The 23,648-nt window shown below is 37.5% G+C and overlaps 1 protein-coding gene across 2 annotated transcripts in view; it reads right to left on the bottom strand.

Moving 5' to 3' along the window:
* Positions 1–1,248: 1,248 nt before the first annotated feature.
* The window catches only part of ncs1a (neuronal calcium sensor 1a), a 33,824-nt gene continuing 11,424 nt past the window's right edge, over positions 1,249–23,648 (bottom strand). For both annotated transcript variants that reach the window (XM_055199519.2, XM_055199520.2), the window contains 7 exons: positions 15,238–15,262; positions 8,684–8,822; positions 7,925–8,003; positions 7,696–7,784; positions 6,461–6,538; positions 3,031–3,151; positions 1,249–2,411 (listed from right to left, as the gene is read on the bottom strand). In XM_055199519.2, coding sequence (XP_055055494.1) covers positions 3,053–3,151; positions 6,461–6,538; positions 7,696–7,784; positions 7,925–8,003; positions 8,684–8,822; positions 15,238–15,262 — 509 coding nt within the window. In that variant the 3' untranslated portion in view covers positions 1,249–2,411; positions 3,031–3,052. The remainder of the gene's footprint in view (positions 2,412–3,030; positions 3,152–6,460; positions 6,539–7,695; positions 7,785–7,924; positions 8,004–8,683; positions 8,823–15,237; positions 15,263–23,648) is intronic.

The raw sequence follows: 23,648 nt of genomic DNA, 5'->3' as shown, positions 1-23,648 counted from the left end.
TGAATTTGAGATAGAAACTCCTCAGAGCACGTTTTCTCTTTATTGACGAGAAGACTCAACAATATTTATTAATGCAATTGTTCATTCATTAAGTGCGCAATTGTAGATAAATTTAATAAATGATTAAAGACTGTGGTGTTTATTTTCATAAATCAGTACGTAGCAAAACTGGCGCAGTGATACTTAATGTGATCTGAACCGTGGGGTTACCGGGGTATTTTATCATGGCTTAGAACGCGTTTCAACCAATCAGAATGAAGAACCACAACGGGCCGTTTTATAATGAAGATTAAAAAACAAGGAGCGGGGGGATTTTTTTCCTCGTAGCATGTTTTATTCACACACTGTCAACACACATTATGTCTGAACACCTTGTAAAAGTGCGTTTTGCATAATAGGTGCCCTTTAATACATATGCCAGATTCTTTAATTTTCTGTACCACTTTACATTTTTATCAGAATATTTTCCATAATTAAAATCATGTTTAACTAATTGAATAATACAAAATTGTTTAATGCAAGCAGTGAGTGAAGGTCTGGCAATCACTAAATATTTCCATCTCCATGTTTGGTCCATTTAGCATTTTATACTGCATGTCTAGAGCAGTTTCTGTCGAAAGGAAAGGAGTGTCAGGATTTAATAGTCAGGATATTAAAGTGTTTTTTGATTAAACAGATAACTGATTAGTTTGGAAAGTGAGTCTCAGAGATGCAAAAGAGCAACTTTAAACATGTTGTTGTTGCAGGAAAAGAAAATGTATGTTCTAGGGATGCACCGATATATCGGCATATAATCGGTACTATCAGACATCGGCTAATTGCTTAAAAAAGGCAATGAGAAGTGTAGATTATATCCTGGCAATCAGAATGGTTAAAAAATGCATCAGAGCTCATGATGTCCGATTATGAATTTTGAAGTGGGTGAAAATGAAAACAGAATTGCAGTTTGTATGATCTTGACTTCAACATAAAAATTTAAAACATGGAATAAAAAGCTTTCTGTAACTATCTGTATCAATTGGTATCGGTATAGACATCATTGTAAGTAATTGAATATCTGTATCAGCAGACATTTTTTTTCGGTGCATCCCATATTCTTAAGTTGCATCAGAGATATACATAACAGTATTTGATTGACAGTCTATATACAAAAAGCTACTATTGAAATAGCTGTGTTGTTGTTAGCTGTTGTGATTTTCATTACTTTGAAATATGTACCGAAGAAATAACTTAATACGACAGAAGACATTTATTAAAAATGCTTTTATTTATCTAAAAAGACTCATTAACATTTACATAATACAGTACATTACTACATGATGTGCTGTAGAATTGTATGCACAATATTTTATCTACTGCAACATCTGTATGAAAATAAAACAAACATAGCAGTGAATTTCATAAATTAGGATAGATTGTATCTTGAGCGACAACAATCTATGAAATGTAGCACTTAAAAAAGTTTTTTTAATTCAAAGTAGTGTAATTTTAACCATGCCCTGTCAATCTTACCAGAAATCAAAACATCAACTGATGTGTGCATGTTTGATGCTGCTGAATGGAGCTGCTATCCATATGATGTGATTTCATTCATTCACACAAATCAAATGTTCAACACAATAGCTCTATGCCAGAAGCACGTGTTTGCATGTGTTGATTGCATTATACATAGGCCCACACAATCACAACAGCACGGTCAATACTTTAGCACAATACTTCAGTAAAGTAGCATTCTATTTCACATGGTGTACAGTGAGAGCGCAGCAATAGATGCTCAGCCAAAAAACAGGGCCATGTCAGATACAGGCTCACTCTCATTTGAATACAGTTTCAAAGACATGGCTGCCAAGGCGTTTTTTATAGTCATATATTATTCTCTTAAATAAGCATGTTTTATAAGGCCTAATTTTTTTGTTTATTGATGTTGGTATATGTAGTAAGGTAATATAAATAAATACAACCAGATATCATTTTGCTCAATGACGACTCCAATGCCAAAGTACTTCAAGTGCAATACTTCATCTTTGTTCATCATGTAATGAAAGCCAGACCAAAATCCAGCGAGGTCCATCTTATCACTCATGACAAAGACCACAACAATATAAGGAAATTGTTCACTGCAGAATATTTCAGTTAAACATTTAATAACACTGGTGTATATGTCCTTAAATGTATTTTAGTCATTTCAAATTAGATCTCATTAGCGTTCTTTACGAGTTCACGTTGTCTTGATCTGATGTCTGTTTTCCAATGACAGTGAAGATGAGTGATTGACAGCTGATCCACTCTCAAGACAGCGCCAACAATTCACTTCTGTAGTCCAGGTCTGAGAGTTTGTAGGATTCTACATGACAGGTCAGCTTTGCTCTCACAGTGCCAGCAGAATGACATAAATGAATTGTAGTAATTACCTAGATGAAGACAGAATAAAAAACAGTAATGTTTATTTTACATTATGTAATAATGAATAATTATTCGGATGATGTAATGTATACACAAAAGCTTTCCAACATGATGCCGACAAAACTGAAAAGGTCTTTACATATCTCCATCAAGACATTATATCATTAATAGAGCCAGTCAGTTTTGAGGTGTCAAACAGATTTGTTTCTAATAGCCTGTAAACATTTCCATTGCTTAATGCATAGATTTCAGTATTTACAGACCCAAGAACAGAGTATAAAAAATGGATTGTGTCTTTTGTTGATATTATATAACATTTACTAAATTTTATAATTCTTACCAGATCATTAGCTAAAAAATCTGAAATGACTTAAATCAAAAATATATAAAATAAGTTCTGTATGTTCATAACTTGTTCATGGATGAAACTCATTTAAATTAAACTGGGAACAGCAAACCCTAAATTAGCTCTAAATCCCCGTTATAAACTTTTAGTTTAAATGTGTGATATGAATAAATAGTGCTCATAAATAGCTGTTTAAATAATATCCTCTTGAAATGAGTGGAGGCTTACGCCATGATTTAACAAGAGGATTATCATTTGAAAAAATGGAATACACTACTTACTAAATGCCACTTTGAGATACGCTTAAACCAGGCCATCGTAAAGGGAGAGTGCCTGTACAATAGAGGGGTCTGCCTTTGAGCCCTCCTGAAACTCCTGGAGGGTCAACAAACCATCTGCATTCTGGAAAGAATAAAGGAAGACAGATATTCATACAAAATTCCGACCACACGGTGGTGGGGAATAAGCAAGAGCCCGTGCAGATTAGTCTTGTTTTTCTTCAGAGCTGTATATCATTTCAAAGGCTCTTTCTATCAAAGCCTACCGAAGGCCAGTAGACTACAACAGAAAAGCTTCAATTTAACATCTTTGATGTGACGTTTTGTGTTTGTAGTGCTTGTCGAAGCACAGCCTTTCTGAAAATCACCAGTGTATTCAGATAAGAATATTTAGTCATACTAAACAGGAAGTCATGAGAGATGCTGTTTATAAAATCCTAAATAAAAATGAGTTATTATTTTACTACCTTAAATGAAATTTCATTTTTTTTCAGTTTATTTTTTAAAATTCTCATTTCAATTTGTCATTATGGGGTACTAAGTGTAGATTAATGATAAAAAATGAATTAAAACTATGGCTGTTTCTCAATCTGATGGCTGCAGCCTCCGGAGGTCGAATTTTTCTTATTTCAGAATATTAACAATTATAAAGTTGATTATTATTCTTAGTCAATTGTAAATTGATGTAATATGCTTATGAATTGCAAATGTAATGCTCAGTTAACTTAAATAAACCAGGCTTGATGATGTATGCAGCCTGAATATGCAACCTATGGAAACTGCAGCCTTCGACCTATAGACGGTTTCAGCAGTAACAACATATACACAAACTTCCGGTAAACTCCGCTAAGAATAAGTAACAACAAAGTACTTTAAACGTAGTTTATTTATATAACAAGCAAAATAAACAACACTTAGATTACCTAGGAAACCAAAACATTTGTTATTTTTGACGAGGTATTTGTTCAAGAGATCAGTTTAACCATTAAAAAAACTAGTCACACCATTAAAAAAAAATTAAACTGGAAGTAAAGTTCAGACCAGATGTGTATTGCGTCACCGCACGTTCCTCCGATGAAACCGTCTATATCAGGCTGCAACATAACAAAATTGTAAAAAGTGAAGGGGGTCTAAGTGCTTTTAATTTTAAGCAGTGTTGGGGGTAAGGCATTACAAGTAACGTGCATTAATAATAAAGTAAAGTAGCGCATTACTTTTTAAATGTACACATTAATATTTGAGTTACTTTTACTAAAAAGTAATGCAAGTTACTTTTTTAGTTTAATTAATTTAATTTAAAAAAATTATGTACTGAATTAAACTAAACACAGTCACATTATGCTCTCTATGTGTACACGCCTGTATGGGAACAGTTTTAGTCAGAAACTGAGATGGCAGGCCAGAGTTTGACATTTTTGTGACTTTTCAGTCATAAAAACACATGCAAAGCCTGAAAGAGATCAAGCTAGAGGGCTGCATTGGGATTGGACTCCCGCGGGACCCGCGGGACCCAACGCAAATCTCGCGGGTGCGGGCGGGTTCACCTTTGCTGCGGGCGGGAGTGGGCGGTCAGAATTTTTTTGCGGGGACCCGTGCAGCTAAACATTATGTGGGACATACCGTGGCAACTTCGGGGAGCACATGCCCAATGCTGTTATAGATGTGCCTCGCATCTGGAAGAACTGGTGAGCACTAGTGACAAATCAGGTTGTTAACAGTTAAACTGTTTGTTTGTTAGTTTAATTAATCATTTGGTGCGTGTGTATCATGCAGTATACAGTTGAAAACTGGGGTTTTGTTTTAACGGTTAATGTTACAAAACACTGCTTAAAAAATTATGTAATTTTAACTGCGTAAAACCCCACGTGGAGCGAAGGCTGAATCAAATCCTTGGTTCCAATGCGGTCGTTACGTTAGTACGAATTCAGTACTGTTTGATCTTATAGAAATTATAGTTTAGCAAATATTATACTCTAACCCCAAACGCAAGCAAAGTTTAAAGTTTGAGTACATGACAAAGTACGCTATCAAGCAGACTCTAAACAACAAGTAAGAGCCCGGAGCGAACGAATAAACATAGGCTACTTAACAGACTGCACGGTCGGCATATGAATATCTTCTTTATTTGGTTTGACATGTTTTTATGAAGAAAGACAAATATATTTTGCCTACGTGCTCCGTGAAAGCCTGTTCTTAATGCCAGCAGAGAAAACTCTGCTTAAACAGGCATTTGCAGTTCCGCTTCATTTTCCATATAGAGCACCACATATAATAAATGTTCTCCGTTTCGTTTTCCATGTCTGTCTCGTTTAGCTGTAATAACAAAATAAAATAAGTCATAACAAGAAGCTAACAAATCTCTCATGATGCGCGCTGATGCGGCAGAGAAGCACGTCTAAATTAAACCTGAGCCGGTGGACAAAAACAGATAACCCGGTGTTAAAACTCGAAATACTTCAATTAGTCTGCGATTTGAATTGCCAAAACAATCAGACATACAAACAAATACATTTTCATGTATATGTAATTTATATTTGATGTATATTTACATTAAAGACTGTAAAAGACAATACATGAAGTGAAAACATTAAATGAATAGTAGCATTTACCCTGCGGTGGCGCATTAAAAACAAACAAACTAATATTCCAATAGCATCTTTTCCATTAGAATTATTATTGCAGATCAAATATTCGACCATTCGTGCACATCCCTAATTTTAAACACAATAGTGTTGAAAGTCTGTTTTTCTGGATGGTAATCTGAACCAGTGTTTTGTATGAACATGCATTTGTGTACAGTTTTCACAAACTCTGAGAAAATCAGCGGGAGCGGGCAGGAGTGGACACAAATATTGCGGGCGCGGGCGGGAGTGGAACACGCAGGTTGCGGGAGCGGGCGGGACTGGTCATAAATTCAGCGGGTGCGGGCGGGCATGGGTTTAAAAAAACAGTCCCGCGCAGGGCTCTAGATCAAGCCTCAGCCAAGAAAAAGTAACGCAAAAGTAACTAAAAAGTAACGTAAACATTACTTTCCATGAAAATTAACTAAGTAACGCAATTAGTTACTTTTTTTGGAAGTAACTTATTATTGTAATGCATTACTTTCCCCAACATTGATTTTAAGTAAGGGAAAGCTGAGAGGTAAGGAGAAACCGATGGTTCAAAACACAGTCTAAAAGACTTTTATCTAGACCTTATCATATCCATATTTTGCTGGGATGTGACAGCACCAATTTCTATTTTAAATAGACAGCAAAACTAGACCCTTGTGTAAGTAAGTGGCTGGGGTAAAATCTACATTCATCACACGCTCAGCTAGAATGGCTGTTCAAATCTTCCTAACTACAAATTGCAGTAAAGAAAACCAAGACACATAGAGGTGGTAGACAAAACAAATATGTATATGCAAAATAAATACAGTAGGACACCTCACCTTATCCATCATAGCAAAGATGCGGTCGACTCTTTTCTCTGGCGTGTTTTCCTCCTCAGGAAGTTCCACTGTATTCCCCTAAAAAAACATAAGATGTAATTCCTGAGACATATAGCCCTTTTCACACAGACATTACGTAAAATACACGGGAAAGGCATCCGGGATTTTTCCGGGATCCTTAGTTTTTTGTTCATTCACACTGCCATGATTACCCGCCATCTAAAGGTCCCGGAAAGACACGTGACCTGTTGAAAGTCCCGCCCTCTCTTCTACGCAGAGTCTGAAGTTTGCATATTATATATTATTTCTCTCTCCAAGAACCACTTGCATGCATTTTTGTTTATGATAAGATTATAAAGGAGCGCGTGACGCGCCGTTCTAATGCTGGTGAATGATCTCAGCTTCAGAGTGGATATTTGACGATCTCCCTGATCTCTGCTTTAATACAGTTTTCAGACATTTCTCATTGTGATTGTTTATATGCATTTAAAACCCACATTTTGAGGAGCTGAACGATATATCTTGTTGGGATGACGCGCAGGCATTTTCGTTTATTATAAGCTCAATGAGCGCGTGACGCCATATTCTTTTATGCTGCTGAATGATCTCCGTTTCAACGCAGTAAGTAACGAGCTAACTTACCTGATATCTGCTTCAGTCCAGTTTGCTAACATTTCTCGTCGTGAATGTTGTAAATCCCTTATTTGAACCAACTTCATGTTGCCATGACACGCGTGTCCTCACTACGGCACGGGCGTCATTGTTTATGCGTCTCGTTTATAATTTCCTGATAACTGCGTCAATATAGTTTGCAACATTTCTCGTTGTGAATGTTTATATGCATGTTATCTCTCGTTTTAAGGAGCTGAACCATAACTTTTGTTGTGATGATGCGCGCGTCTCACTACGACACGCCCATTACGGCATTCTTTCGGCTTCTTGTTCACACAGAGGGTTATCCGTGTATCTGACTAGGTCCTCTTTCCGGCAACGATCCCAGAAGATTAACGGGACAAGTTTGTGTTCACACAGAAGCTTGTCTGGCAATTTTACGGGTATTTTCTGGGACCAAAGGTCTGTGTGAATGGGGTTATAGATACAGTGAGACATATACACCTGACAGAGACACAATAAAACAAACATTGCAATCAAACCCACATTTGCCTTCCAAGAAACACTTTCATTAACACAATAGAAATAGAAAGTTAGGTTTCACCACGAAGCAAACAACTCACCACCATCTGGTAGATGGCATCCACGATGTTCAGCATCTCATCTCGGGTTATGTAGCCATCATTATCGAGATCATACAGTTTAAAGGCCCCTGTGACAGCAACAACAAGTAGGCACATTAAGAAGGCTCTTTATCTTTCATTCTCTCTATTTGTACCTACTCAAACATAATACTGGTAACTGTGTATTTAAGCCAACTGGTGTAAATTTAAGAAAGAATTCAGGCCTTACATCTAAGTTTCTCATCCAATGTCCCTCTGGATGTGACAGACAGAGCTTGAATGAACTCGGAGAACTCAATGCGTCCATCCTGCAGATATAGGATAGAAACATAACAGTGAGTATGGTGAAACTTTCTTGTAGTTCAATGAGCCCGGGGTCATTGGTTCAATGCTAAGAAAATGCACATACTCATTAGACGTATAGCACGAATGCGCTGTAGGTAGCTAAGGACAAAAGTTGCATTTTATAAAAAGGCTTAATTTTATGATGTTTCAGCTTTACTTTAACATTAAAGAGACATCAAAGATTGCAGACTGAAACAGCAAAATACCTGCAATTACATATGAAAGCAGCGGGGAAGGCAATGCTGTTATCTTGGCTGTGTTTGACACCATCTTACAGAAGGTTTAGAGCATTGGAAATGTCATTTTGACATTGCTTGTGAATAGTGTGGAAAGATGTATCCGAGAGTCCTGCTGAGAATCTAGAAACATCTAATGTAGTCTATTAGGGCATCAGTGATTCATGCACATACACACAAAAGCTCAAACACAGCTTTCTGTCTCTCTTGGATCATTCTGTGTAATATTGTATACAAAGCTTCAAAATGCATTACTTTGCAACTCAGATAGCTTGGATACACCTGGTGTCCTGCTATTCTGCTATGGCAAATGAGAAAGATTATATTTGTTAATAGACTGTAACTTTAAAAATCCCAAATAGAAAAATTCATTAAACTGCACCACAACCGTCTCAACTTCTTGTTACCTTGTTCTCATCAAAGACGTTGAAGACAAAGGTGGCAAATTTGGTGGGATCGCCAAAGGGGAAGAACTGCTTGTAGATCTTCTGAAATCCAGCTGAGTCCAACTGACCACTGGGGCAGTCTTTAATGAAACCCTTATACCTGCCACAGGCACAGAAAGAGTAAAACAAGACAGCAGTTAGAGAAGACTATGGGAGAATTTGAGAAAGGATTGCAGATCCAGTTTATAGAAAGTTCATTAAGGAGGAAATGTGTACATTTTCAAATGGAGTTTTGAGGAAAAAACTTTTAGGCCAGGCTTTGTCAAGCCAACATAAAGTTTGTCTTCAAACTTTTCTAAAATTTAAATAGCTTACAAATCTATTCCACTTACTATCTACCACAAAGTCAATGAAAAAAATATTTTCAGTAAATAGCCCCTCTAAAGATAAAGAGTCTGCACCCACATTTACTGCCATCAGTGTTACAGAACATGTGGTTTGGGTATTCAAAGATAAATTGAACTTCTGTCACCCTATCTAGCAATTTTCAGAAACAAGACTTCGGTGCTATTAGTATTCTGTATGCAAATTGATCCCTGACAAATCTGATGACTATCATTGTGGAGCATTTCCGTGCAATTTGGGACAAAGAGTAAAATGGATGCACAGGATATTAAAGGGGTACTCGGTCCTCAAATGCAAATTAATTTCCAGCCACGTCAGTTTAAATTTTTATTCAGCATTTATAAGCTCAAGAATAAACCTTAAATTTTCTAAGAATAAACTGAATTGTTCACTATTTTTTTGTACTCAATCATCATACACTCTAAAAATGTCTCGGTTGTTTTTAACCCATGCAGAGTAAATATGGGACACAAATTTACCTAGTGCTGTTTAACTGTTGGGTTATTGTAACCCATGGTTGCATAACAACAGTCATACTTTGGGTCATTTTTAAAGGTGCAGTATGTACATTTTAGTGGTATCTAGTGGTGAGGCTGCGAATTGCAACCCTCAGCTCAGTCCACTGCTCACCCCTCGCTTTTGTTTCAAGCATAGAGAAGCTACGGTAGCTGCCACCGGAAATCATGTCATTAACGGAGACAACTTAGCAAAAAAGTTTGTCCGTTAAGGGCTTCTGTAGAAACATGGCGGCACAAAATGCAGACTTCCACGTATGGGGACCCTCGTGTATGTAGATAAAAACGTCTCATTCTAAGGTAATAAAAACATAACGGGTCATTATAAAAAGGTCTTATACACCCCTGATAATATTGTTTTGTATATTAATTTGTATTTCTGTCAAGAGATCCTTTTAAAGGTGCAGTGTGTAAATTTTAGTGGCATCTAGTGGTGAGGTTGTGAATTGCAAGCAATGGCTTAGTCCACGGCTCACCCCTCGCTTTTGAAACACATAGAGAAGCTACGGTAGCCGCCACCGGACAAACATGTCATCGTCGGAGACAACTTATTAAAAAAATTGTCCTGTAGGCTTCTGTAGAAAAATGGCAGCACAAAATGGCGACTTCCATGTAAGGGGACCCTCGGTTTATGTAGATAAAAAGGTCTAGTTTTAAAGTAATAAACACATAACGGTTCATTATGAAAGGTCTTTATACACCCCTGGTAATATAGTTTTGTATATTATTTTGCATTTCTGTCAAAAGATCCTTCTAAAAATTACACACTGCACCTTAAAAACTTTTACATTTAGATTTTTACATTTTCATTTTTCTCTTTTATATATTGTTTTCTCATTTCTATGTAAAGCACTTTGAATTACCTCTGTGTATAAAATGTGCTATACAAATAAACTTGCCTTGCCTTGCCTTGCCCTGCCTTGCCTAAAAATTACACACTGCACCTTTAACCCAGCATGTGTTTAGTCCAATATTTACCCAACATGGGTTAAAAACAGCCCAGCTATTTTTAGAGTGTAGTTTTGCTTTGTTATGCTAATAATCAGTTAGCTGACAAATACCATTTTGTTCATGAATCCGAATCCTCATACGAAATTTCTTCAGCGTATGTTGCTGTTAGTTCATTATCTAATTGTTCATTACCCCCCAGAAGGGCATGCAGCACTCTAAAAATGGCTTGGTTATTTTTGACCCATGCTGGGTAAATATTGGACAAAACACGTGCTGGGTTAAAATAACCCAGCATTGGGTCAATTTTTAACCCAGCACGTGTTTTGTCCAATATTTACCCATTATATGAGTCAAAAATAACCCAGCCATTTTTAGAGTGTGTGGAGAACAAAATGTAAGTAAACGCAAATTCACAATAATTTGATGACAGAATACTGTCATGGTAAATGAAGATAGCAGGCTTCACTCAATGTACATATAATTAAACTGTGCTGGCCTAGATAATTAAAATTAAAAAATTCATAAAGTAAGAGAGAGGCCGCACTATGCATAAATACTTTATTATAGAATACTGTCATGACCATGTGTGCCTTAAAGCTTAAAATGTCATATGTGTACTTTAAAAGATAAAAGTTAGTTAAAAAAAGTTTTGCTTATGCGCACAAATATTTTTGGGGGACATCACATGCCATGTTTAGACCATACAAGTTTAAGTGAACAAAGTGGATCTACTGTTTTGCATCTTCAAAACATTTGTTTGAACATTCTGACCAGCCTAACACAACAACATTGGCTCCAGTGTTATAGGTTTTAAACGGGCCAGTCTGTTTGTCTAACCATTGGCAGATGGGGTAGTGATCTGGACAGTCACATTTTTGGAATTCTATTTAGTGACAAGAGTTGGTCACAAACTAAAACAAATTAACATTGCAGCCACAAATTTGTAGATCTTTAGGACAATTGTGACCCTGCCTGAGATTTGCTGTTTTCTACATAAAATCATGTAAAGAACATTTTGTGAAAATATAACCCTGATATCTTTATATCCATGTCAAAGATTGAAATCATAGTGAAATTAATAGTTAAAATCAAACTTTAATGCTCATTATCTCAGATTAAAAGTTTGAGACTATAGCCTATACTGACAGGGTCACCATTTATATGCCAATCTTGATAATAAAAATCACTTTTTAACCTTTGTGCACCATGTTTATAGCAAAAAATGAGACATACCTCCTCCTCCTGTTTCTTATGTTACTCTTTACATCATTTGTCTTTATATTGTGAGTGCTTGATATAGATCATCGTCTACATCTGGCTTCTATCATCAGAGAAACAAAAGATGAAAGTGCCGCGTACTGTGTGTGTGTGTGTGTGTGTATGTGTGTGTGTGCCAAGCATGTCTACGCTTGCTGGTTACTGATCGGATCAGCACAACGCTGTTCTCTAGGGACCCTGCTTTCAATGCAATACAGTAGTGCCTTTAACAGACCTGTCTCCAATGACAGAGCAATCTGAATTTCACATGCAGCCTCTCGTGAGATGCCAGTGAATGGTTTGAACAAAGTAGAATGTCAGCTGTCAGTGTTTGAATCAGAAGTGTATGAGTGCTAGACGTATGCAGGTGGATTAAACTGTCACATAAATGACAAGTGATGGGCGTAAATGTTTCGACATATCTTTCCATACATTTAGATTTCCATGTATTTCACTGCCTAGACTCATTTCTCCCTTATCATTTTATTACTTTACTGGGTGCCTAATTTTCATGTCTTCTTTTTTGGTGGTTCTCTTGCCTTTTTCTTCTGCCCTTTTGTTGTTGTATTATTTTCTCTATCTCTCCATCCTTCTCTCTTTTCCTACTGGGCACCCTGCCTAGAGTCAACCATTTCCCATCTGCCATGGGAGGCAGAGAGCAGCCAGGAGGAGAATAGCTGTTGGCTTGTGGAGTTAAGAATTTATAAAGATTGGGGGAGAATGAGAACGAGGGAGAATGATTCAACATAACCAAAATGTAAACTTTAAAGGAAAACAGCACAGTTTTTCAATATTTTGCTATGTTCTTACCTCAACTTAGACAAAATAATACCTACATATCTAATCTTTGTACAGTGCCTGGTGAATGTGTTAGCATTTAGCCTATCCCCATTCATTCCTATGCCACCAAATTTATAATTTATAAGCCACCAAACAGTTCCATGTTTTCCCTATTTAATGACTGTTACATGAGTAGTTACACAGGTAAGTATGGTGGCACAAAAAAAAACCTTTTGTTTGGAGCCATAGGAATGAATGGGGCTGGGCTAAATGCTAACACCTTCACAAAGCGCTGTACAAAGATTAAAAGTGCACGCATTGAAAAAAGATAGGGATGTATTAATTCATCTAAGTTGAGGTAAGAACATTGTAAAATATTGAAAAACGGTGATGTTTTCCTTTAAAGAAGCAGTGAAATTCCAAAACGATGATCATCACATCATGAATGCGTCAGCTGGTGTGGTTGAGTGGTACAGACATAGTTTGCTGTTAACAAAGTGCCCATAACAAGCAAAATAAGCAGGTTATAGACCAGCAAGTGTACGAACTGCACCACTCGAACCACAACCACATGTATTCATATTTATCTACTGAAGCAAATAATCTGCCAGAACAATACACTTGCATGGCTAAGAACACAATACAGCTGTGTCCATAGAAACTGAGAACAAAGGCAATGACAGATTTTTGGTTCTGTTCAAGTCTTTCAAATATTTTGGTAATAAGATTATTGTCGGAATTTTACATTACTGTGACATGATAATTGATTTTCTGCAGTGGGGCAAAAATGATCTGAAAATTGTGGGGGACACTTTTTAAATCTTGTGAGTTTGGCTCATGAATATTAATTATGTGATGTAACATACCATAGTCCCAACTGATTCGCTAAAGACAAGTTTGTTGGCACAGGGACTGTGGTTTAAATTCGTTCAGCCCACAGTCAATGCAAAAAAATTGGTAGTAATGTTTTTATATTAAAGCTGTTTTTTAAAGGGTATTCAGTGATTTGCAGTGACAAAGTGAATATTAAAGTTAACTGTTTCCAGTGAGAGTTGCCAACATGTATGCAAATGAGCTGTGACTCAAAATGGGAGTGCAGAGGGTGACCGGCGTGGCATGGGTGGCAGCGGTCAAGTAGGCTATGAATGACTATAGCAACCCACAGCAAAGAGTCAATGACCTTCAGCAATTTATTTTATGCCTATGTAAACACCACTTTATGTAAATAACTACAGCTTTCGCTTCACATCTTAGCCATGCAAAACAAAGCCGATATAATATTCCAAACAAATTTCAACATGTCACCACATATGTTTTGCATATGATCCTTTGGGATTCACACAAAAATGTTCCAAAATCATAGTTTTCAACATATAAACATGAAATTCATATGGAAAGTGTTTCATTGAAGGAAAAATCCAGATAATTTACTCACCACCATATCATCCAAAATGTCTTTCTTTGTTCAGTCAAGAAGAAATTATGTTTTTTGAGGAAAACATTCGAGGATTTTTCTCATTTTAATGAACTTTAAAGGCGCTCTAAGCGAATTCACGCATTTTAGACCATAAAAATGTTTTTGTTACATACGGCAAACATCTCCTCACTATCTGCTTGCTGCCTGTCCGCTGATCAAACTGTAAAAAAACGCGATCTCTGTAGACAGCCCAGGCTCTACAAACTTCAATGTAAACACAGTGGCCAAACCTGCACCAAGAAACAAAACAAAGTGTTCCAGCCAATAACAAGAAGGATTTGGGGGTTGGGTTTGGGCGCGTTCATGAAAGCACGGAAGGGAGGGGGAGGGGGAGGAGTTAACTACGCTCAGTTTGTTTGAAAACACATTTCAAAAATCAACACACCAATTTGCTTAGAACGGCTTTAATGGACCCCAACACTTATTAGTTTTAATGCAGTTTAAAATTGCAGTTTCAAAGGACTCTAAACGATCCCAAATGAGGCATAAGGGTCTTATCTAGCAAAACCAAGAAAAATAAAAAATATGCACTTTTAAACCACAACTTCTCGTCTTCCTCCAGCTGTGTGACGAGCCAGCGCAACCTCACGTAATTGCGTAATGACATCGAAAGGTCACGAGTTACATATATGAAACACACATTTGCAGACCATTTTAAACAATAAACTGACACAAAGACATTAATTATTATCATACAACAACGTCAGAACAGTCCTCTTTCTCCACCCTTGTAAACACTGGGGCGTAGTTTCAAATACGTCATCCGTGACCTGTTGACATGATGACGTATTACGTGAGGTCGTGCTGGCGCGTCACAGGACAGGAGGAAGACGAAAAGTTGTATGTGCATATTTTTTATTTTTCTTGCCAAAAATGACAATCGTTTCGCTAGATGGGACCCTTGTGCCTCGTTTGAGATGGTTTAGAGTCCTTTAAAACTGCAATTTTAAACTGCATTAAAACTAATAAGTGTTGGGGTCCATTAAAATGAGAAAAATCCTGGAATGTTTTCCTCAAAAAACATAATTTCTTCTCGACTATCTAAAGAAAGACATCAACATTTTGGATGACATGGTGCTGAGTAAATTATGTGGATTTTTTTTAAGAAAATGAACTAATCCTTTAAGGCAAAGAGCCTTTTTGGTCCATTTTTTGGAAAGGTGAGATTGGGAGAAAAAGAGCAAACTTACCACTGCTGAACTTCCTTCTCCGTAACTGCAGAACAAGACAAAATACAGAAGACAGTTAGAGTTTGGACAAACTACAGATTTTAGATGAAAGTGTTTGAAAATGAGAAGAAACAGGGAACAGCTGAACTCTCATGAGAATATTGTAATTCCGCTCTTAGATAACCAGCGTCATTGTTCTTCTGAATGAGCTGAGGGGAGACAGAAAAATCGTGGATGGCTGACAGGAGAGCTGCTGTAGCCACTTAGAGGTGAACAGCCATGTCAACACAGCTAACATTAGGCCTGTCACTGCATTGTCATTACATTTGACAGCCCCTTAAACCATCACAGGCAACTTTTTGACAAGCATTTATACACATGCAGGCACATTTTTTTATATCCACTGTTACAGTGGACGAATGCTATACAGTAAAAAAACAAGCAGAATGTTATTTTTTTAAGTATAGCAATAAAGAAATACTACTGAAGACTTACTTTCATGTTCTGTAACATACTTGGATAATGAGAACTCGTATTGGTACCATATTTGCTTAGATCCTCAACTAAAACCACATACAATGTTTTAAATGAAAAATAAATGCAAAAGATGATGAAAAGATGACACAGCGGAGGATGAAGCTGAAGTAACCCTTTTTTAAAAACTCTTTAAAAGCGTTATGTATTAGTCTTTGTTTGCCTCGGGCACCTTAAATAAGATGGGCATTGACCATTGCAGCTTTTGTTGACATGATATTCACAGTTTACATCTTAATAATACGCAAGTGAGTGTTGTTCAAATGTTTGTGGTGTCACCCTGCATTACCTCTTATCTCTCTCTCTCTCTCTCTCTCTCTCTCTCTCTCTCTCTCTCTCTCTCTCTCTCTCTCTCTCTCTCTCTCTCTCTCTCTCTCTCTCTCTCTCTCACTAAAAGTGGTGTACTCATTACCAAGGTCACCCATGTGCATCCAGCAAAAGGTAGAGCAGAGAAAATAAAATGAAGAAGGACAATAAATTGTTAGGGATAGAGAAAAATGAAACATTACTGTAAATCAAAGATCAGCTTTTTTGAGTTTGGATGAGTAGAAATAGAATTGTTGATCAGTGTGATTATGTGTATTGAATACGTAAGGAATAATTGACGACGGTCCATTGAATTATAAGAAAATAATGCACACCAAGGTGGCAATGCGGCACGACGCGAAGCGGAGTGACGCTACACCGCAGGTGTGCATCACCCTCAAACAATTCAAAGGACCGGAGTCAATTATTCCTCTTATACCACGGTTACCACAAACATTGCTCTGGTGCCTATTTTTAAGACATTTGAAAATTAGGTGTGCGGTTTACAGAAAAATAATCAACACCCATAGAACATTTCTCAGCCAATCAGAATGCAGCATTCAACAGACCCGTGGTATAAATTTATTTTAATGCTGGGAAGCGATTATAATTTTTAATCGTATTAATTACACAATGAGCCAATTAATTAATCTAATTTAATCAAACATAAATATTGGCATGCAATTAATGATATGCAAAAGGTACATATCCCAAAGTAAATGATGATGCGAGTTTGTAGGCGATAGTTTACTTCCTGGGATTGCTGATGTAGTAAAGACCGACATTATCATAATTCTTCCCGCTTCGGATTTAGCCTGTAAGTTAACTCCTGTTAGCATTGCATTGTGAGCGAATCTTTCAAACATGGTAAAGAGCGTTTCCAGCTGACGTCACAGGTATTCATGCCAATCACAATGTACAGTTTAACTGGCCAATCAGGCACACAGCGCTTTTCACATCAATAAGCTTTGTACAAAATCTGTGTATTTCAGAAAGACAGGGATATCTGGTGCTACAAAAATGTATGGTATGCGGAAAAAATTGGGTTTTTTTAACTATAAACCACTCAAACACATTGTATTATACCAAATACACAAAATAACGTTGTTTTATAGCAATGAAATAGCTGCACATTAAGATACAGGAATTGAATTAAGTAGTCTTTATATAAAAATAATATAATAAATACTGCATAGTATTTACTATATAGACGGTTTCATCGGACGCACGTGATACACGTCTGGATCCGAACTTTACTTCCGGTGTCGTTTTTTTAATGGTCTGACTAGTTGCTAAACTGATCTCTTGAACAAATGCCTCGTCGAAAATAAATGTTTTGGTTTCCTAGGTAATCTATGTGTTGTTTTTTTGCTTGTTATATAAATAAACTATGTTTAAAGTACTTTGTTGTTATTTATTATTAGCGGAGTTTACCGGAAGTTACGTGTGGACCGCGACAGCCGCTTGTTTATGTTGTTACTGCTGAAACCGTCTATAAATTAAATATTAAAGTACTTTGTTGTTATTTATTATTAGCGGAGTTTACCGGAAGTTACATGCGGACCGCGACAGCCGCTTGTTTATGTTGTTACTGCTAAAACCGTCTATAAATTAAATATAGATTTATCATTATTAAAGTTACAACAGTTAATCGGGCAAAAATGACGAGTGATATTTTTCTTTGTGTGTTGTTTTATTAAAAATTAGAAACAGCGTCAGATTTTAGGACAGGGTGTGTTTTAAGATCATTTTGTGTAAATATGTCCGTTCAAGCTTCTAGGTAGCAATTGTCGTTTGCGTGCAGTCTTTACCATTCGCGCTGTATAAAGCCTTGAGATCCGGCTTTCTGGGCACAAGCTTTAGATATGAGCACACACAAAGCTTTATAAACCGTGTGTATGTGCTTCATTGAGATCTGTTTCGTGTCTTGTTCTTAAATATTTAAATTAGCAAGTCCTAAAAACATGTGAAACGTTATGCAGCACTGGCTCGATTAGGTTAAATGTGTTAAAATTTTAACGTGTTATTTCTCCCCATATTTCTACCAACGTTAATTAAAAACATCTTGAACCCTAAGCAGTGGACAGCTATCCCTACAGCATCTGGGGTTAAAGGCGCTCTAAGCAAATCTGCGAGACGTCACTTTTTGTTTATGTTTGAACTGTTTTCAAACAAACAGAGCGTAGCTAACTCCTCCCCCTCCCTTTATTGGCTGGAACACTTTGTTTTGTTTCGTGGTGCTAGGTTTGGCCATTGTGTTTATATTGAAGTTTGTAGAGCCTGGGCTGTCTACAGAGATTGCGTTTTTTTACAGTTTGATCAGCGAACAGGCAGCAAGCAGATAGTGAGGAGATGTTTGCTCTATGTAACAAAAAATGTTTTATGGTCTAAAACGCGTGAATTCGCTTAGAGCACCTTTAATGTGCCTTGCTCAAGTGCACCACAGTTGCAACCTGTCGGCCGTGAGACTCAAAACGTTGGGTTCCAACCAAGCTCTCTAACCACTAGACGACAGCCCCGTGCCCAATAAATGGACCAATGCAAAATCATGAATAAAATGAACAGCACAGATGGCAGACGCACAGGTACACCAAACTGAGACAAACAAGAGACAGAGAGACAGCAGGCCGGGTACACTGGCGCCATCTTGGAGTGATGTAAGCTTGAAATAAAAGTGAGTTAAGTGTTAAATATATAAAGATGTCTGCATTAAAAGAGAGAGGGGAGAGTGAATCCAGAGGTCAGGCTATAACACAAGTGTGCCCCCCCCCCTCAACAATAGTGTTGATGACCCAAAACAACTACTACATGAATCTCCATCTGCTACAACAAAGAACAAAAGAGAATTAATACCGAAAGATAAAAAACCCTCCTGTGTAAAAAAGAAAATTAAGACAACACTTCAACCATCTTCACACACCACAAGAACCCAGCAATCCCCCATCTAATCTGTCCAACAGGGCACCTTTCCTTAATTCTTCAATGCATCCACATTTACAGATGCTGTGGCTAGAGGAAATTAGAGTTTAAGGAAATGACAAAGAAAACAGTATAAATCAGAGACAGCCATGATGTTGAAATATTAAAAGCATAAATTGTAAAAATCTGTTGACTACCACCAATAAACTAGCCTGGTATAAGCAACATTATTTCCTAATGTATAAACTGTAAACAGCAATCGGGCGATACATTTACAACCAGTGCTAGTTGAGTTGTATAATTTCAAACAGAATTTGTTTTCATTAAGTAAATAGCAACACTGTAGCTCTTCTGTGATAAGCCACTTGTGGTAAAATTACAAAATCTTGCACCATGTGTGGTTATGTTGCATCATGCTCGACCTGATTTAAATTCCATCGATCATGAATATGCTAAGATATTAATATAAAACGCCCAGTTTCTTCATCTTGCACCACACCAACAAGTGCTCTTCATCAGGCCAGTCCTGTCAGTTAGTCACCCACTCAATCTCTGTCAGGAGTGTATCAGTCTTTCTCACTAATCTTGGATGGGAAACATACTGTACATTTTCAACACCATCAAACTCTGTTGGTTGTCACACTGCGAAGCCTTACTTATACTTGATATTTGTAGCCCAAGACAAATCCATTGAATTCCACTTTAAATTCTTTACGTCTCCTCCCTGTCTAACATAGTGCCCCAGGAACATCAAGTAAACATGTAATGCAATGGCATGTTGACTCCTATTAAAGGACAACAAGCTAAACTGGATTCTTCAATGTTCATTCAGATACTAGTGGTGGGCATTTATGCACTGAATTTTGCCGGCACAGCAAACGCCCCCAGCAAGCTGGCAGCCCTCATTTACGTTCCCTCAAGACAACTGCTCCACTGACTTCTACTGACACCTGCAAAAATATTAAACAAATATTTTTCAGCTTTTGCAACAGCTATCAAGCTGCTACAAACCCACCAATGGGACTAAAGAAACAGAACACACAGAAATAAAATGGGCTAACCTTCAAGATCCCATACATTGAAACATCAATTGCTATTGACAACATGCAAAATGGGAGGAGAGCAGATATGCTGAACAGATAACAGCCCACTCCTCAATGAAATAAAATTGAAAATATTCTAGCAAATCAGAGCAGAAACATTGAATATTATGCACAGAGATCATTACATTTAGTTTGTTGCTAGAACTGTGCGTTATGTAAATGCTCCTCATGAATTATATTCTATAAGCATTTGGCTCATAGTGAACCAGGTTCAGACCTCTGTCATATCCTTAAGCCCAAAACGTCAGCAAATATGCATACTACAGACGGTTTCATCAGACGCACGTCCGCTGACGCAATACACGTCTGGATCTGAACTTTACTTCCGTTTTTTTTTTTTTAATGGTCTAACTAGTTGCTAAACTGATCTCTTGAACAAATGCCTTGTCGAAAATAACAAATGTTTTGGTTTCCATGTTAATTATGTGTTGATTTTTTGCTTGTTATATAAATAAACTACGTTTAAAGAACTTTGTTGTTATTTATTCTTAGCCGAGTTTACCGGAAGTTACGTGCGGGCCACGACAGACACTTGTTTATGTTGTTACTGCTGAAACCGTATACAAGTAACTTTGCAAGTACATATCAACTTACTAACCCTAACACCTAACAGTCTTCTAATAATCGACGAATACTCTCATGAGACTTTAATAACATGGAAGTTAATGTACTTCAATTAAGTCAACAGGATCAAAGAACAAAGTGCTCATTCAATCTATCAATAGAAACACCTCATTAAACTGTAGTGTATTGTTGTTTGGCTGAATAAGTGGACGTCCCCTGCCAGGCTGCCCACATTCTTAATCTTGATCAATCTCTCCCTCCACATCAGGCCGGTTGTATTGCCTCCCTACTCTGGTCCACCTGCTGTGAGATTTGATTAACACTATTTGTGGATGTAAGGAAGGAAGAATGGGTGACAGGTAGAAGACAACGATAAATGCCGACAGTGTTGCGAAAGTTCACTTTTTACATAAACTAGTTCAAAGTTCAGTTCACAAATTTTTTAAATGAACTAGTTAAATGCAGGATAGGCAGGAATTATCTAAAAAAACTATTTTACAAATTAGTTTAAACTGTCTTTATATATCAATACATAAGTAAAACGTAAGTACTCTGAAAAAGAGAGTATAAAAATCGAGTGTCTGTAGACCTCTCACCACTGTTTTAAACACAACTCATTTTTCCATTCACTCCACCCCCTCCCTTCTGGGTTTCTTCTAAAGCCACGCCCCCAAAACACATGAACGAGCGACGTGCTGAGAAGCATTTACCTCAGACAAGCGGAGAGGAAAGAGCGCGGTGCATGCAGTAACATCATGTCACAATCACATGTAATAATACACCTACCTTTATCACTATGAATATAAACAAATAGAATGGCTTTTAGTACTCACTATTAAGCCAGTGTTTTGCATGGAAGAGTTTCCGTGATGAACTACACTCCGGAGACAATACCGCTACCGCATCGTCGACTCGAGGAAAAGCCACGTGATATTTACCTTCGTTTGATTCCTTCGTTTATTCCTTTTTTGCCTTCGCTGACTGGATATTCAGGTACTGTAAGTTCTGAATGCTCTTTCTCTGCCGTACTTTTGCTCTTCTTAGAGTGCTTCGTGCACGTTCAAATCAATTAGGTGTGTGCATGTGTGGACAGATCCCATAGCAACAGGGGTGGTGCCATGGTCGTGAGATAGAGTGATAGTCGCGCAAGCTAATCATTTGTTTCGTCCTGAATGGAAATAATGAGCTGTGTTTAAAACGTGAGAGGTCTAAAGACACTCGAGTTTTATACTGTCTTTTTCAGAGTACTTACATTTTAATTATGTATTGGTATATAAAGACAGTTTAAACAAATTTGTAAAAAAAAAGTTTTTTAGATAATTCCTGCCTATTCTGCCTTTAAGTTCATGTTTCATATTTCAAAATTTTGATCTAGTTCACAGTTTTAAAAATGAACTAATTTATAGGTTTTTTTTCACATTATTATTTTTTAATTATTGCCATTATAGCCCATATAGAACCACATACAGCAATTATTTTATCAGTTTTAACACTGAAGCTAAATGCATAGATTTCATATCCAACTTTAAATCTTTATCCAACTAGGGTTTACATTAGCATTGACTGTCTTTTAATTTTTGTATTCGCTTGCACATACCTTGAAAGGCTAGCCGGGTGCTTCAAGGGGGCGCACACCATGCGAGAAGCGCTGCGCGGGGTCGTGTGCAGGACAACTCGCAGGTATCACACACTGCATGTGCACGTTAAATAGGATGAGCTTAGTCAGAGTCTACTTCAAGATCCAGAATATGCGTTAGCAGCCTATATTATTTGTTAACAATTTGGGCAAATGTGATGTTATTTAATGTTAAACTATGTGAGTCCAGAGTCAGTGCGTCGCCTCCATGCTGCTTTTTGTTTTGAAAATGCATGCAGCCATGTAAAAAACTGGTGGCTGGTGTTGTCAGATTGGGTGTTTTTTCCGCTACACATTAAGGTCTTTTTAGCCTGGTTTTCGCCTGCAAGACTCTATAGAAATCTGGCACCCTATTGAACGATGCTAAACTGAGAGAGCGTGCCGTTCACAAACACCAATGAACGAGTTCACAGTAAAGTTCATCAGGCAGTAATATAGTACGTTCAGTTCATGGTCGCCCAAAATATGAACGAGTTCATGAACTTTTGTTCAATGAACTCTTTCAGGCACAACACTGAATGCCTATATACACTACTAATACGTGGCTGATAACTATTCTGAATCGCACAGCCGATATTATTTACAGCTATTTCATGTACTACGGCTTTTGATCAGTAGGTCCTTATCGATCTGAATTCTTTATTATCATGAAAATACCTGAAAAGGTTTGAAGAACAACAGCAATATAAATATATCCTTATAGGCCCCGTTCTTTCTGTGTTTTTGAAGCTTTGATTGTGTTTTACAGTGCGCAATATAGCATGTGTTAATGTTTCATGTGTAAAAAACGCGGTATTTTTTTCAAAAAACGGGCTGATGTCTTCCTTGTTCTATGAAGCCCCTCCTTCAGAAATACGTATCGAGTTCTGATTGTGTAGCTTGTTTAGTGTGTTGTGATTCGATAGCAGCTTAGCTTGCCGTTAACTTAGCTGGCGACTGACGTGTTCCTGTGGGCGGAGGTTAGTCAAAAAACTGTGAGGGCTGTAGTCCAAACGGCTGTTCGCTATAGGGTTTAAAAAATGGGATCCGGGGTGCGTTCCACTCCAGTTTTAGAAACGCACTAGCGAACTTCCCTAAACACTTCCCCTCAGGGGAATCCCTGTTGCCATTTTGAAGTGCGTTCCACTTTGTCAAGTGGACGAGGGAAGTTTATATGGACAGACCCTCGCTCCCTCGATTTTGACAGAGGGAGCGAGTCTACTTCATATGTACACTTCAGGCAGCTCCATATCCCACAATGCATCACGATTGTGACGTCACTTCAGCAACTCGCGCTTTGCACTTGGAGGGGGCGGTCTCCACTTTCCATGTGATCAAGGGCTTAGGGCGATCCATTTGAACCTACTTCAAGTGTTTCAGCAGTAGTGGGT

Source organism: Misgurnus anguillicaudatus, chromosome 22 (assembly GCF_027580225.2).
Source record: "Misgurnus anguillicaudatus chromosome 22, ASM2758022v2, whole genome shotgun sequence".
In the NCBI taxonomy this organism is placed as follows: Eukaryota; Metazoa; Chordata; class Actinopteri; order Cypriniformes; family Cobitidae; genus Misgurnus; species Misgurnus anguillicaudatus.
Note: the sequence above shows the minus strand (reverse complement) of the source record. Positions and strands in the feature narration are given on the sequence as shown.